Here is a 14,432-nt window from a genome sequence, read left to right as displayed (position 1 = left end):
TCATTTATTCAGGCATATGCAGGGAGAGATAGATCAACAAGCATTCTTACCGAAGTAACTAATTTGTTTACACAATGTGCACATAGTTATAACTTTTTTTAACACATGCACAGTCATTGTTTAAAGTTTCAATCTGGTATATATAAACACGCACTCTCACCTACACTTGCAGGCACCTCTTATCTTGTTATTGTCCACTGTCCCTATCTGTTACTGAGACAGCCGTTACCTCCTGTTCCTTGTTATTGAAGCTCGCTGTCCTTGTGAGAACACAGCTGCAAATTCTGCTGACTTGTGCGTTCAGTTTTACAAAGGTCAATTAGAATTTTTGTAACAATCTGTACCCTTTTTCTGTTGTATTGTTCATACTAAAACTTCATTCTTAAATTATACCAAAATCTTAACATGTACACGTCCTGAAAGGTGTGCTGTAAGGTGAATTGGACATTCTGAATTCTCCCTCTGTGTAGCTGAACAGGCGCCGGAATGTGGCAACAAGGGGCTTTTCAGTGACTTCATCGCAGTGTTAATATAAGCCTAATTGTGACAATAAAGATTATTGTATTTCCCCTGTACATATTCCAGGATAGAAATTCACAGCATTCTCTCTGCCTGCTCCCTGGTCCCGGATGACTGCTCCTGCTCTCTGCTGCACATTAACCCTTGTCATCCTCTGCAGTCACTCGATTCGAGGACCACGTCTACTCAGGGTCATGTGTTTCTGCCCTGGGTCTTCATGTGACTGAACAGAGCTGACAGATTTTTGGACAAATGAGGCAGAACATCCCATCAGGCAGTTGGATCCAGCAAGCAGTATATGCTTCATTTTCTTTCCTTCTCTGCCGCTGCTCTGCTTCAACAATCAGGCATCTGAGCCTCTGGAAATCAGGGTCATTGCGGGTCAATTCACCCAGGTCAAAGGGTAACAGTTTGATGCTCAGGTTGTCCCCATTCTGAACAACGGGTAACAAGCTCCTCCCATGGTGGCTCATTGGTCTAGGGGTATGATTCTCGCTTTCGGAGAGTTTGCACGAGCTCCTGGGTTCAAATGCCGGACGACCCCTTGCTGTTATGGGTGGCATGGTAGCACAATGGCTAGTTAGCACTTCTGCCGAAAGATTAGGTAGGGTAACTGGTTTACAGGGATAGTGTGGAGGCGTGGGCCTAAGTCGGATGCTCTTTCCAAGTGCTGGTGCAGACTCAATGGGCCGAATGGCCTTCTGCACTGTCGTGCTTCCATGATTCACTCATTGAAAACTTTGCCCCCTACAAAGATGGCTGCACCTTTCCCCTATTAAAGATGGCGGTCTTTAAAATGAGCCGGTTGCGCGGATTAGGCCCAGCCCGATGCAAACGGGGGACTGAGAATTCCTTTTTACCAGATTTGGTTTGCACAATATATTTGCAAAGACTTCCCACCCACCCGGCAGTTCGATCGGTGCCCGCTTCCACTTTCCACAATTTTTCGGTTACTGATCGCGGATCAAAGAAAGAAATGTTGTTTTGACCACATCGCCATTACGCGCACTGCGCATGCTTCAGTTACAGTCCGGCCCCGCCTCTCGTTCACTCTGATTGGTTGGAGGACTAGCCACTCCCGCTCGGTCCTCCAGACCCACCCCCTCTTCGTATTGGCCCGGAGCTGCCGTCAGTCACTCACCGGGCATTGTGATTAGGGCAGCAGGGTAGCATGGTGGTTAGCATAAGTGCTTCACAGCTCCAGGGTCCCAGGTTCGATTCCCGGCTGGGTCACTGTCTGTGCGGAGTCTGCACGTCCGCCCCGTGTGTGCGTGGGTTTCCTCCGGGTGCTCCGGTTTCCTCCCACAGTCCAAAGATGTGCGGGTTAGGTGGATTGGCCATGCTAAATTGCCCGTAGTGTCCTAATAAAGTAAGGTTAAGGGGGGGTTATTGGGTTACGGGTATAGGGTGGATACGTGGGTTTGAGTAGGGTGATCATGGTTCGGCACAGCATCGAGGGCCGAAGGGCCTGTTCTGTGCTGTACTGTTCTATGTCTATGTCTATGTGAAGCATGCGCAGAGTTTTGAATGAATTAAGGTGTGGAGATTGAATATGGGAGACGGGATAGTCAAGTCCAGAAGGTAACACAGAAATGGATTAGAATTTCAGAAATGGTTGATAATAATAAGCTTTATTATTGTCACATGTAGGTTTACATTAACACTTCAATGAAGTTACCTTGAAAATCCCGTAGTCGCCACACTCCGGCGACTGTTCAGGTATATGGAGGGAGAATTCAGAATGTCCAATTCACCTAACAAGCACATCTTTTGGGACTTGTGGGATAAAACCGGAGCACCCGGAAGAAACCCACGCAGACATGGGGAGAACGTGCAGACTCCGCACAGACAGTGACCCAGCGGGGAATCAAACCTGGGACCCCGGTGCTGTGAAGCAACAGTGCTAACCAATTTGCCCCTCAATTTGAGGGTAACGTCTACTTAGGATCGTGAGTTTCTGCCATGGGTCTTCATGTGACTGAACAGGGCTGCAGATCTTTGGACACATGGGGGAGAACATCGATTGAGTTAGTGGGATCCAGATAGCAGGATTTGCTTCTGTTTCTTTACTTCTCTGCCTCATCAATTAGACATCTGGGTCTGTGCAAACCAGGGTAATGTATGGCCATGTTACTCAGGATAAAAGGTATTGAGGGTCAGGTTGTCTCCATCTGAACAATGTGGAACAAGATTCTCCCAGTCATTGAAAATGATGCCCCCTACAAACATGGCGGCCACACAAGCGCTCTGCTGCACATTACCCCCCACAAAGATGGCCACTGTTAACCCTAACCGACATTTCTGGTCATCGAGTACTGGATGTCAGACAAGTCAGGATGATGTGTGACTTAGAGGAGAACTCGGCGGTGATGATGTTTGCATACTCCTGTTACTCTCATCCTTCAATGTGGTGAAATTAGGTGTCTGTGAGACTTTGTCAAAGTTCAGTTTGATTTATGGTATGTAAAATCTCTCTCTCCCTGCTAAATCCATCTTTATCCCTCTCCTCCCATAGAGACTAAAATCTTTTGTAGATCCAAACTGGGTTAGAACAAAGCACCTGAATAGGCCCTCCAGCCCTCCAAGCCTGTACTGGTCATTATACCAACCTTTGCCAAAGCCCTCAGCAGTTCCTTGTGCCGTATCCCTCTATACCCATCCTATCCATGTGCTTGTCAAGATGCCTTTTGAACGCCATTAATGTATCTGCTTCCACAACCTCCCCTGGCAATGTGTTCCAGGCGCTCACCACACTGCGTAAAAAAACTGCCTCGCGCATCTCCTCTCAACTTTGCCCAATGGAACTTAAACCTATGCCCCCTGGTCACTGACCCCTCCACCCTGGGAACGAGTGCCTGCCCATCCACTCTATCCGTGCCCCTCATAAACTTGTAGACCTCTATCAGGCCGCCCCTCAACCTGTCTTTCTAATGAAAACTGTCTGAGTCTATTCAGCCTCTCCACATAGCTAACACCCTCCAGACCAGGCAACATCCTGGTAAACCTCCTCTGCACCCTCTCCAAAGCGTCCACATCCTGCTGGTAATGTGGCGACCAGAATTGTGCACAATATTCCAAGTGCGGCATTACCAAGGTTCTATCCAACTGTAGCATGACTTGCCAGTTTTTATACTCAATGCCCCATCCGATGAAGGAAAGCATTCCGTGTGCTTTTTTGACTACCTTGTCCACTTGTGTTGCTACCTTCAAAAACCTGTGGACATGCACGCCCAGATCGCTGTAGGTTGTAGGTTCCTTTCACCGAAGGTCATTAGATAAACAGTTGGGTTTTTACAACAGATTTAAGAGTCACTTTTTCCTAGTGCTGGCCCACCTTGGCCTCGCCCCAGTGTGTGTGTGCTGGTGTGTCAGCTACCTGCTGAGACACCTGTTCCCATGTGACTGCAGAGGTTAGTTCTGCTGTCATTACTGCTATCTGGGGGACTCTCCATTCTCCACTCATTCCTATTTTCTGGTCTTTCTGGTGAATGGTAAAGATCAGTGAACTTGGTTTCTGCATAAATTAGTTCCAAACTGTACTGGCCCTCCAAAATCCGGCTTCCATGCCAACATAGCAAATAAAATCAACAGCAAAGGTATTTTTTTCAAAAATGTAAAATTAATCACCCAGCACGCAACTCAAAATAATGATCCTGAGATTAAAGCCTCATTATCTACCCATTCAGCGACATGGTGAGAAAATTCCCTCCACAAACGCTAATCTCACTATATCCAGCCTAAGGAACTGGACGCACATCAAGTATCATTGAAATTTCAGTCCTGTCACAGTTGGGATTTTGGAAAATTATCATAGAATCAGAATTTACAGTGTAGAAGGAGACCATTTGGCCCATTAAGTCTGCACCAGCCCTTGGAAAGAGCATCCCACTTGAGCACACGCTGTCGATTAATTATGTTTATTTCTGTACCTTACAGTGCGACACTGAAATGCTTCGGAGGAATTTTGATTACGTTGCCACTTGGTTCCGGGCAACATTCAGACATGTTAAATGTTGAATTTTAACATTGGAATGCCGGAGGGAAATGCTTATATTTCACGTTCCAATGCAGTATGTGAGACCACAGAGCTTTTGTTAGATTTAAACTCCCGGACCACAAAGGCTTTAAGAATAGTTGGACATATGTGGGCTAAGTACATATGCACAATTGCTTTCCAATCTGGTGTCGGGATTACAGTGAACAATTGTTAACTGATTGCATCTTTCAATGGTGGGTAATGTACCCAGCATTCCCGGCGTCCGAGAAAGCCCCCTATCTACAATACAGGGGACAGGGACGCGTGCGCAGTCTCACACAGTTTGGAGCATGCACAGAGTGAGGGATGAAGCTGAACAGAGGTTGGTTTGTTGCTCGGCCGCCGGTGAGAGGCGGCGGAGGGGAAGCGGCGGGTGGGTGGAGCGGGTTCATTAACACTCAGTGTGGGCCACAAACCCCGAATAACAACCTGCAGGTCCCGTGGTTCCAGCTCCCAGACTTTCCCCCGGAAATAGGCCCAGGTTAAAGGCCACCATCTTCATTCCGTGGCCAACACGGTGTCTGAGGGGCCATCGTGGTGATGCAGAGAGTGGGCGGGGCTTCTGGGTCCCAGTGACCAGGAGAGAAAATGATTGTATCGCTAATTTTGTTCTCACTCTGCCCAGAACTGCATCCAGGCAGAGGGGAGGAAGGGGGGAAAATTTTGGAGTTGATGAAATAAATGGTGAGATGGGTTTGAATTCAGCCCAGGGAGGAGAGAATGTGTGCGGGATAGGGATTTACAACTTTTGGGAAAAAAAGACAGGAAAAATATTCCATCGAAACTAGACTTGTCTTTTCTGTGTTTCTGTGCTCTACACTTGTTGTGAAACGTTTTGTAATCTGCTTTTCCAGGCTATTCGAAGGGGGAGATAACTGAAGAGGACAGGAAGGAACATCATTGCAAGATCTGACAAGATTTATCCAGATCTGAATAATTTTTTAAGGAAGAAGGATCTGAATAACATTGGTCTTTGAATGTGGAAGGAGAAACATTTGGTTGTTCTGTCCGTGGGAGAAGATTTCAAACACCAGTGTTCTTGGAAAATAACCGACACACGTACACCTGAGGGAGAGTGTTCCAGTGAACTGACTGTGGAAAGAGCTTTAACCAGTTCACAGTCAATAAAAAATCACACCATTCACAGTGAAGAGAAACTGTACATGTGATCTCTGTGATAATACTTAAATTGATCATCTCACCTGCAAAGACAGGAAGATACAGGCACCATGGAGAAACCATGGAAATATGATGACTGTGGGAAGGGATACAATTATCCATCCCGGCTGTAATACCATCGACGCACTCACACTGGGGAGAAGCCGTGGAACTGTGGGGATTGTGATAAATGATTCAATTCTCAATACCAGCTGGCAAACCACCAACGCAGTCAGACTGGGGAGAGGCCATTCACCTGTTCTCTGTGTGGGATGGGATTTACCCAGGCAGCCTGTCTCATGTCACACCAGCGATTTCACACGGAGGAGAGGCCCTTCAGCTGCATCGACTGTGGAAAGAGGTTCAGGCATTCATCCCACCTCAGTAAACACCAACGTGTTCACACAGGGGTGAGACTGTTCACCTGTTCAGATTGTGGGAAGCGATTCACCATATCCTCTGACCTGCTGAAACACCAGCAAATTCACACTGGGGAGAGGCCATTCACCTGCTCAGGATGTGGGAAGGGATTCACTCAGTCAGCCACCTGGTGGTACACAAGCTAATTCATACTGAGGAAAGGCCATTTAGCTGAACTTCTTGTGGAAAGAGGTTAAGGTCGTCATCTGAACTAACTACACATCAGCGAGTTCACACAGGGGAGAAACCATTCACTTGCTCTGTGTGTGGGAAGAGATTCGCTCAATCATCCCACTGCCTGACACACCAGCGAGTTCACCTGCTCTTCTGTGGAAAGAGGTTCAGGCATTCGGGCAACCTCAAAGCACACCAGCGGGTTCACACTGGAGAGAGACCGTTCACCTGCTCTGTGTGTGGCAAAGGATTCCATTGGCTATCCAGCCTCCTGACACATCAGCAACTTCATAAATAACTGCACGGTTTGGGTTCTGCTGTTATTACTGCTGTTAATCACATCCAGGATTGATAGTCTGACAATAATGTGTTTGTTTTTGCTGATGTTAACAACCCAAAAACAAGCTGGAGTTTCATATACTGGAGATGTTGTCACTGGTTTTCGAGCCTTGCAGTGTCTCTTTTTAAAAACACCATCAGCGATCAGAGCTCTCAACAGGATCCTGTTTATAATAAAATTCTAAACTTTTACTTCAACCTTAACTGACCTCCAGGAAAAGCAGATTACAAAATGTTTATAAAATCTACAAATCAACATCTGAAAGGCTCCACTGACCAACATCTCCAATTATAAAGTGCAGATTAATTCATGCTGACAGTTCTCACTGACTTACATATTGCACACATTTCTGTCATCAAATTAAATGATCGAGATATGGGAAACAAACCAGTAACGTTTTCCACACACATCAATAAAAGCTTCAACTATCAACATTGTTATTGATGAAGTTTGGAAGTTGCTGAGTTGAATCATTTCTGACACAGCAGCAGCAACATTTGGTAAAGGTGGAACCCACACACAGACTGGTCTGAGACCCACTCAGTACAGATGTCATCTGTCATTGGAGCATCCGGCAAAGATAGAACTCCAGCTGAACTGATCAGACACGGAAAGTCCCATCGACCTCCTCCTCCTCTGTTAGACAGTAGGATCTGCTCCCCAGGACGTGTGATGCAAAAATCATCACAATGTACACATACTGTACTCCCTGTGCACACATGGCTGTTTGGCAAAATTTGGCTCCAACTCTATCTCCACTTTGCTGATGACACGAACATCGATGAGTCAAAGTACATAATGGAGGTAGAGAACCTAGTGCAGTGGTGTAACGACAATAATCTCTCCCTCAATGCCATTTCTGACCATGCCCCGCACTGGGTGGACCTCGGGCTGGGGGAGGAGAGAGACCAGCGCCCGCTTTGGCACTTGGAGGTGGGGCTGCTGGCAAACGAGGTGGTGGGCGGGCAGGTTCGAGGATGCATCGAGAGGAACCTGGAGTTCAATGACAATGGAGAGGTCCGAGTGGGGATGCTCGGAGGCGCTGAAGGCGGTGGTTAGGGGGGAGTTGATCTCCATTCAAGCCCACAGGGAGAGGAGAGAGCTGAGAGAGAGGGTGAGACTGGTGGGGGAGATGGTGAGGGTGGACAGGAGATACGCGGAGGCTCCGGAGGAGGGATTGCTGAGGGAGCGGCGTAGTCTCCAGGCTGAGTTTGATTTGCTGACCACCAGAAAGGCGGAAGCTCAGTGGAGGAAGGCACAGGGAGCGGTGTATGAATATGAGGAGAAGGCGAGCAGGATGCTGGCACACCAGCTCCGTAAGCGGGATGCGGCCAGGGAGATTGGTGGAGTTAAGGATAGGGGAGGAAATGTGATGCGAAGGGGGGGTAGACATTAATGGGGTCTTCAGGGACTTTGTGAGAAAGTGTATCGGTCCAAACCCCCGGCAGAGGAGGGGGGGATGGGGCGCTTTTTGGACCGGCTGAGATTCCCGAGGGTGGAGGAGGGACAGGTGGAGGGACTGGGGGCGCCGGTTGAGCTGGTCAAAGGAATAGGGAGAATGCAGTCGGGGAAGGCGCCGAGGCCAGATGGGTTCCCGGTCGAATTCTATAAGATGTATGGAGACCTGTTGGGGCCCCCTGGTGGTTCGGACCTTCAATGAGGCAAGGGAAGAGGTGGCTCTGCCTCCGACGATGTCTCGGGCGCAGATGGTGGTGGTGGCGGCTACCCTCAAACTTTGGGGGCAATGGAGACGGTACAGGGGAGAGGTGGGGGCCTCGATGGGGTCCCCGATACGGGGGAACCACCGGTTTGTCCCGGGGAGAATTGATGGCGGGTTCCTGAGCTGGCACAGGGCAGATGTTTGGAGGTTGAGGGACCTGTTTGTAGACGGGAAGTTTGCGAGCCTGGATGAGCTGGAAGGGATGTTCGGGCTCCCCGGGGGAACACCTTTCAGTACATGCAGGTAAGGGCGTTTGTCAGGCGGCAGGTGGCGGAGTTTCCTCTGCTGCCGCCGCGTGGGGTCCAGGACAGGGTGCTCTCGGGGGTGTGGGTTGGGGAGGGGAGGATCTCGGCAGCGTACCAAGTGATGCAGGAGGTAGACGAGGCCTCGGTGGAGGAGCCGAAGGGTAAATGGGAGGAGGAGCTGGGTGATAAGATTGAGATGGGGACGTGGGCAGACGCCCTAGAAAGGGTGAACCCCTCCTCTTCGTGTGTGAGGCTTAGCCTCATACAGTTTAAGGTGCTGCATAGGGCTCACATGACCGGGACAAGGATGAGCCGGTTCTTTGGGAGCGAGGACACGTGTATTAGGTGCTCAGGGAGCCCAGCAAACCATGCCCATATGTTTTGGGCATGCCCAGCGCTGGGGGAATTTTGGAAGGGCGTGGCAGGGACGTTGTCGAGGGTGGTAGGATCCAGGGTCAAACCCGGCTGGGGCTCGCAATATTTGGGGTTGCAGAGGAGTCGGGAGTGCAGGAGGCGAAAGAGGCCGGTGTTCTGGCCTTTGCGTCCCTAGTAGCCCGGCGGAGGATTCTCCTTCAGTGGAAGGACGCGAGGCTCCCAAGCGTGGAGGCCTGGGTCAATGACATGGTGAGGTTTATTAAATTGGAGAGGGTGAAATTTGCCCTAAGGGGATCAGTGCAGGGGTTTTTCAGGAAGTGGCAGCCATTCTTAGATTTCCTGGCAGAACGGTAAAAACAAAAGGTCAGCAGTAGCAACCCGGGGTGGGGGGGGGAGGGGGTCGTCTCTTTATTTTGGGCTGATGGGACGTGTATATTTGTTCTTTGCTAATGACGGACGTTAATTTATTTCTTCTTTATATACACGGGGGCGGGGGGTGGTTCGTTCTTTCTGTTCTTAGTATTTTCTGTTATTGATATTTTGTGAAAATTTGAATTAAAATTATATTTTTTTAAAAGATGTATACAATAAGATCCTGATTGTTGATGCAGTAGGCTTCAGACTGTTAATATAATGGTTTGTTGATTGTTAATGTGTAGGTATCGTGAATCCTAAAGGGATAGGAGTCTGATTATTAATGTAGCAGATCCTCATTGTTGATTAAATAAGGTTCTGATTATTAAATGTGATAGTATCCTAATTATTTGTACATTATGATCCTGATTGTTAATACTTTATCATTCTATCAGGGTAGTACACTACCCTGAGGAACACCTGCAGTGATGTCCTGGAGCTGAAATGGTTGGCCCCCAACCACCACAGCCATCGTCCTTTGTGGCAGGTACGACTCCAACCAGCGGAGAGTGTTCCCCCTGATTCCCATTGAGTCCAGATTAGCTGGGGCTCCTGGATGCCATACTCGGTCAAATGCTGCCTTGATGTCAAGGGCAGACACTCTCACCTCACCTCTGGCATTCAGCGCTTTTGTCCATGTTTGAACCAAGGCTGTAATGACTGCAGGAAGACATCAACAGACTGATCAGCCGGCCAGAAAAGTAGCAAACTGAGGTCAATCCAGGGAAGCGCAGGTTAATAAATACATTGGGGGGGGGGGGGGGGGGGGGGGCGGTGGGACAAACACGGCAGAGGGAAAGAATATGAATGGTATGTTAGTGAGGTGTAGAGGGACAGAGGGGCGTAAGAGTGCATGTCCACAGATCCCTGAAGTTGACAGGAGAGGTAGATACGGTGATTGTAAAGGCAGAGAGGATTCTTTGTTATTCACGGGGACATAGAGCACTAGAGCTGGGAATATTCCAGCAATTTCTATTGGAGGAAAGACCTGAAACCCCTCTCTCCACAGATGCTGCCAGAGCTGCTGAGTATTTCCAGCATTTTCTGTTTTCATTATAAGATCTGGGAGGTTATACTGGAGCTGTCCAAAACACTAGTTAAACCACAGCTACATTACTGAGTACAGCTCTGGTCACCACATTACAGGAAGGATGTGTTCATCCCAGAGAGGATGCAGAGGAGATTGACCAGGATGTTGACACAAGTGGAGAATTTTAACAATGAGGAAAGATTGGAGAGGCCGAGGTGGTTTTCTGTGGGACAGAGAACACTGAGGAGAAATTAACTGAGGTGTTTAACATTCTGAGGGGCCCGGATAGAATGGATAAGAAGGATCTATTTCATTAACAGATCAATAACCAAGGGGTTCAGATTTAAAGTAATTAGCAGAGGGTTGGGAGTGGAAGGGGAAATCATTTCAGTGGTGAGAGTCTGGAACTCGCTGTCTGATGGAGTCATAGAAGCAGAAATCCTGATCACTTTAAAATTAATGTATTGGAGATCCAATTGAAGGACTGGGACATACAGGGCAATCGACTGAGATCTGCAAAATGGGATTAAGCTGAATAGCTCCACTTCAGCCAGCACACACACAATGGGCCAAATGGCCTCTATCTGTACCACAGCTTTGAGGTTTTTACTCTGATAGTTGGAGTTTGTTTCTGATGATAATAGCCTCTAAGGGACTGGAGTTTAACATTCTAGATATTGGTGAAATAAATCAGCTGTTTTAAACACGTTGTAGATTTTTGTCTTTCCCACCTGAGTGTTTAACATCATCTGGCTGGAGCTCAGAAAAGACAATCTCACCTCATAGAATCCGAGAATTTACAGTACGGGGAGGCCATTCGGCCCATCGAGTCTGTACCAGCCCTTGGAAAGAGCATCTGACCGAAGCCCACACCTCACCCTATCCCCGCAACCCCACCTAATCTTTTTGGCCACGAAGGGCAATTTAACACAGTCAATCCACCTAACCTGCACATCTTTGGACTGTGGGAGGAAAGCGGATCACCCGGAGGAAACCCACGCAGACAAGGGGAGAACTTGCAGACTCCGCACAGACAGTGACCCAAGCCGGGAATCAAACCCGGGTCCCTGGCGCTGTGAAGCAACAGTGCTACCCACTGTGCTACCGTGCTGCCATTGCATCCAAGCTCCCGGATTGTTGGCCTTCTCTCCGGGTAAGATTCTGTTTGTCTCTTGTATTTCACTGAAACAGGGCAGAGACCTGATTGAAGGTATTCAAACATGGGAGTTCTGGGAAAGACGGGCAAGGAAATGGGAGGTAGCAACATGTTCAAAGAGTTTGGAGAGGAGAGGGAGGTTGAAGATGGGGCAGTAATTTGGAAGGATGGCAGGGTCAAGGGTTTGATTTATTGAGGAGGGGGTGATGATGGCAGATTTGAAGGACAGAGGGACAGTACCTGAAGAGAGAGAAATGTTGACAATATCCGTGGACACAGGGTAGTTGGCTGATCAGTAGCTCAGTGGGAATAGGGTCGATGGAGCAGGAGCTGGGTCTCATGGACAAGATGAGCTCTGAGAGGGCATGAGGGGAGATGGGAGAGAAACTAGAGAATGATGTGGGTTCAGGGCTCGGGAAAGGATGAAATTTAGAGACAGTTTGGTCCAGTGGGCACGTGGAAGGGAGGGAAGCAGCAGAGGCAGCTGATCGGATTGACTCAATCTCAGTCACAAAGAAGCTCCACAAGCTCTTCACACTTCTTGTTGGAGGTGAGGATGGAAGAGACAGGGGAGAGCGAGAGAACTTCAAAAGGAACAAACTTGTGTCAGAGATATTAGAAAGTTTCAACACACTGCGTATTTAACACAAATCTAATTTATTTAACTTTTAGCCAGAATGTTAGCCCCTGTAAATGGGCTGGAGTTTGTTATCAGCAGAAAGAGACCCAAATGAACATGGTTCAGTTCTGAATGTGAGTTAACAGCAAAATCCAATCACTGTGGTTACTTGTGGCCTCTTTGGTGTTTCAGCAGGTGGGATGACTGAGTGAATCCCTTCCCACACTCTGAGCAGGTGAATGGTCTCTCCCCAGTGTGAATTCGCTGATGTACACTGAGGTTAGATGATTGTCTGAACCCAATTCCACACTGAGAGCACCTAAATGGTCTCTCGTCAGTGTGAACACGTTGATGGCTCATCAGATCCCCAGACCTTTTATAGCATTTCCCGCAGTCTGGACATTGGAACGGTCTCTCCCCATTGTGAACTCGCTGGTGCTGCTCCAGGTTGGATGACTGAGTGAATCCCTTCCCACACTTGGAGCAGGTGAATGGCCTCTCCCCAGTGTGAACGCGCTGGTGTCTCAGCAGGGCCGATGACTGAGTGAATCCCTTCCCACACTTGGAGCAAGCAAATGGCCTCTCCCCAGTGTGAACTCGCTGATGTACACTGAGGTCAGATGATCGTCTGAACCTATTCCCACAGTGAGAGCACATAAACGGTTTCTCATCAGTATGAACACGTTGATGGCTGATCAGTTCTCCGGGGCTTTTATAGCACTTCCCGCAGTCTGGACATTGAAATGGTCTCTCCCCACTGTGAATTCGCTGGTGACTCAGCAGGGCCGATAACTCAGTGAATCCCTTTTCACACTTGGAGCAGATGAATGGTCTCTCCCCAGTGTGACTGCGTCGATGAGTTTCCAGCTGGGATGGGGAAATGAATCCTTTCCCACAGTCCGCACATTTCCACGGTTTCTCCTCCGTGTGACTGCATTTGTGTTTCATGAGGCCTGATGATTGAGCGAATAATCGTCCACACACACAACACGTGTACGGTTTCTCCCCACTGTGAACGATGCTTTTTCCTTCCATGTTCAAAGTACGATGATATTCAGGATACGATAAATTGAGGACTCTGTCAGATCCTGATGTGATGTTTGGTTTGAGTTTCCTAACTTTGAAGCCTCCCCTTCGAACACCCTGTGAAACTGATTGAAAACAGAAAATAGGGAGTGAGAGAGAACCCACAAAAACACAAAGGCAGGTTGTGAAATGGAGCTGAATGAATCGGGATATTTGTGGGGCCGGCTCTGGGAAAAAGTGACCATGAAAACTGCTGGATTGTCACAAAAACCCAACTGGCCTCTTTGGGAGGAGAGCGAAAGAGGTGAAGAGGGATTTTGTATATTTACAAGACATATCGCAGAGTAGTTGGCAAAGCAACTTCGATGTTGAGCTTCATAAACAGCAATATTGATACCAAAACTATGCTTCTGGTGGCACAGTGATTAGCACTGCTGCCTCACAGCGCCAGGGACTAGAGTTCAATCCGGCCTTGGTGAGTGTCTGTGTGGTGTTTGCACTTTCTCCCCGTGTCTGCGTGGGTTTCCATCCGGTGCCCAGGTTTCCTCCAACAGTCCAAAGAAGGGAAAGTTAGGTGGATTGGTCTTGATAAATTGCCCGTTAGTGTCCAGGGATGGGCAGGTTAGGTGGGACTATGGGGTTACAGGGACAGGGTAGCAGTGTGGGCCTAGGCAGGGTGCCCTTTCAGAGAGTTGGTGCAGACCCAATGGGCCAAACGGCCCCCTTCTGCACTGTAGGAATTCTATGGTTCTAATTCTATTCTATGAATCTTTATAAAGCTCTGGTCGCCACTCTTCAGGAAGGATGTGAAGGTTCTTGGAGAAGGTTCAGAGGAGATTTACCAAATGGTTCCAGCAAAGGAGGTTGAGGGGAGATTTGATTCAGGTACACAAGGTTATGCCAGGATTTGTTCGGGTGGACAAAGATAATCTGTTTCCATTCACTGATTGTACAAGCAGTCGGGACACAGATTGAAAGTTTTGGGTAACACCTGGATTGAACAATATAAGATCCTGAGGGGTCTTGACAGGGTGGATGTGGAGAGGATGTTTCCTCTTGTGGGAGAATCTGGAACAAGGGGGTCACTGTTGCAAAGTGATGGGTTACCCATTTCTTGAGGGTTGCAAGACAGGGGGTGGCATAGTGTTCAGCACTGCTGCCTCACAGCACCAGGGACCCGGGTTCAATTCTCACCCTGAC

The 14,432-nt window shown here is 48.4% G+C and overlaps 1 protein-coding gene across 1 annotated transcript; it reads right to left on the bottom strand.

The window, feature by feature from the left end:
- Positions 1-12,443: 12,443 nt before the first annotated feature.
- Positions 12,444-13,305, bottom strand: LOC119960980 (zinc finger protein 239-like; the record flags this gene model as incomplete). Its single annotated transcript, XM_038788534.1, has 1 exon — positions 12,444-13,305. A coding segment is annotated over exon 1 (798 nt), but the record flags the coding sequence as incomplete, so codon positions are not given.
- Positions 13,306-14,432: the final 1,127 nt, after the last annotated feature.

Source organism: Scyliorhinus canicula, unplaced genomic scaffold (assembly GCF_902713615.1).
Source record: "Scyliorhinus canicula unplaced genomic scaffold, sScyCan1.1, whole genome shotgun sequence".
NCBI lineage: Eukaryota > Metazoa > Chordata > Chondrichthyes > Carcharhiniformes > Scyliorhinidae > Scyliorhinus > Scyliorhinus canicula.
Note: the sequence above shows the minus strand (reverse complement) of the source record. Positions and strands in the feature narration are given on the sequence as shown.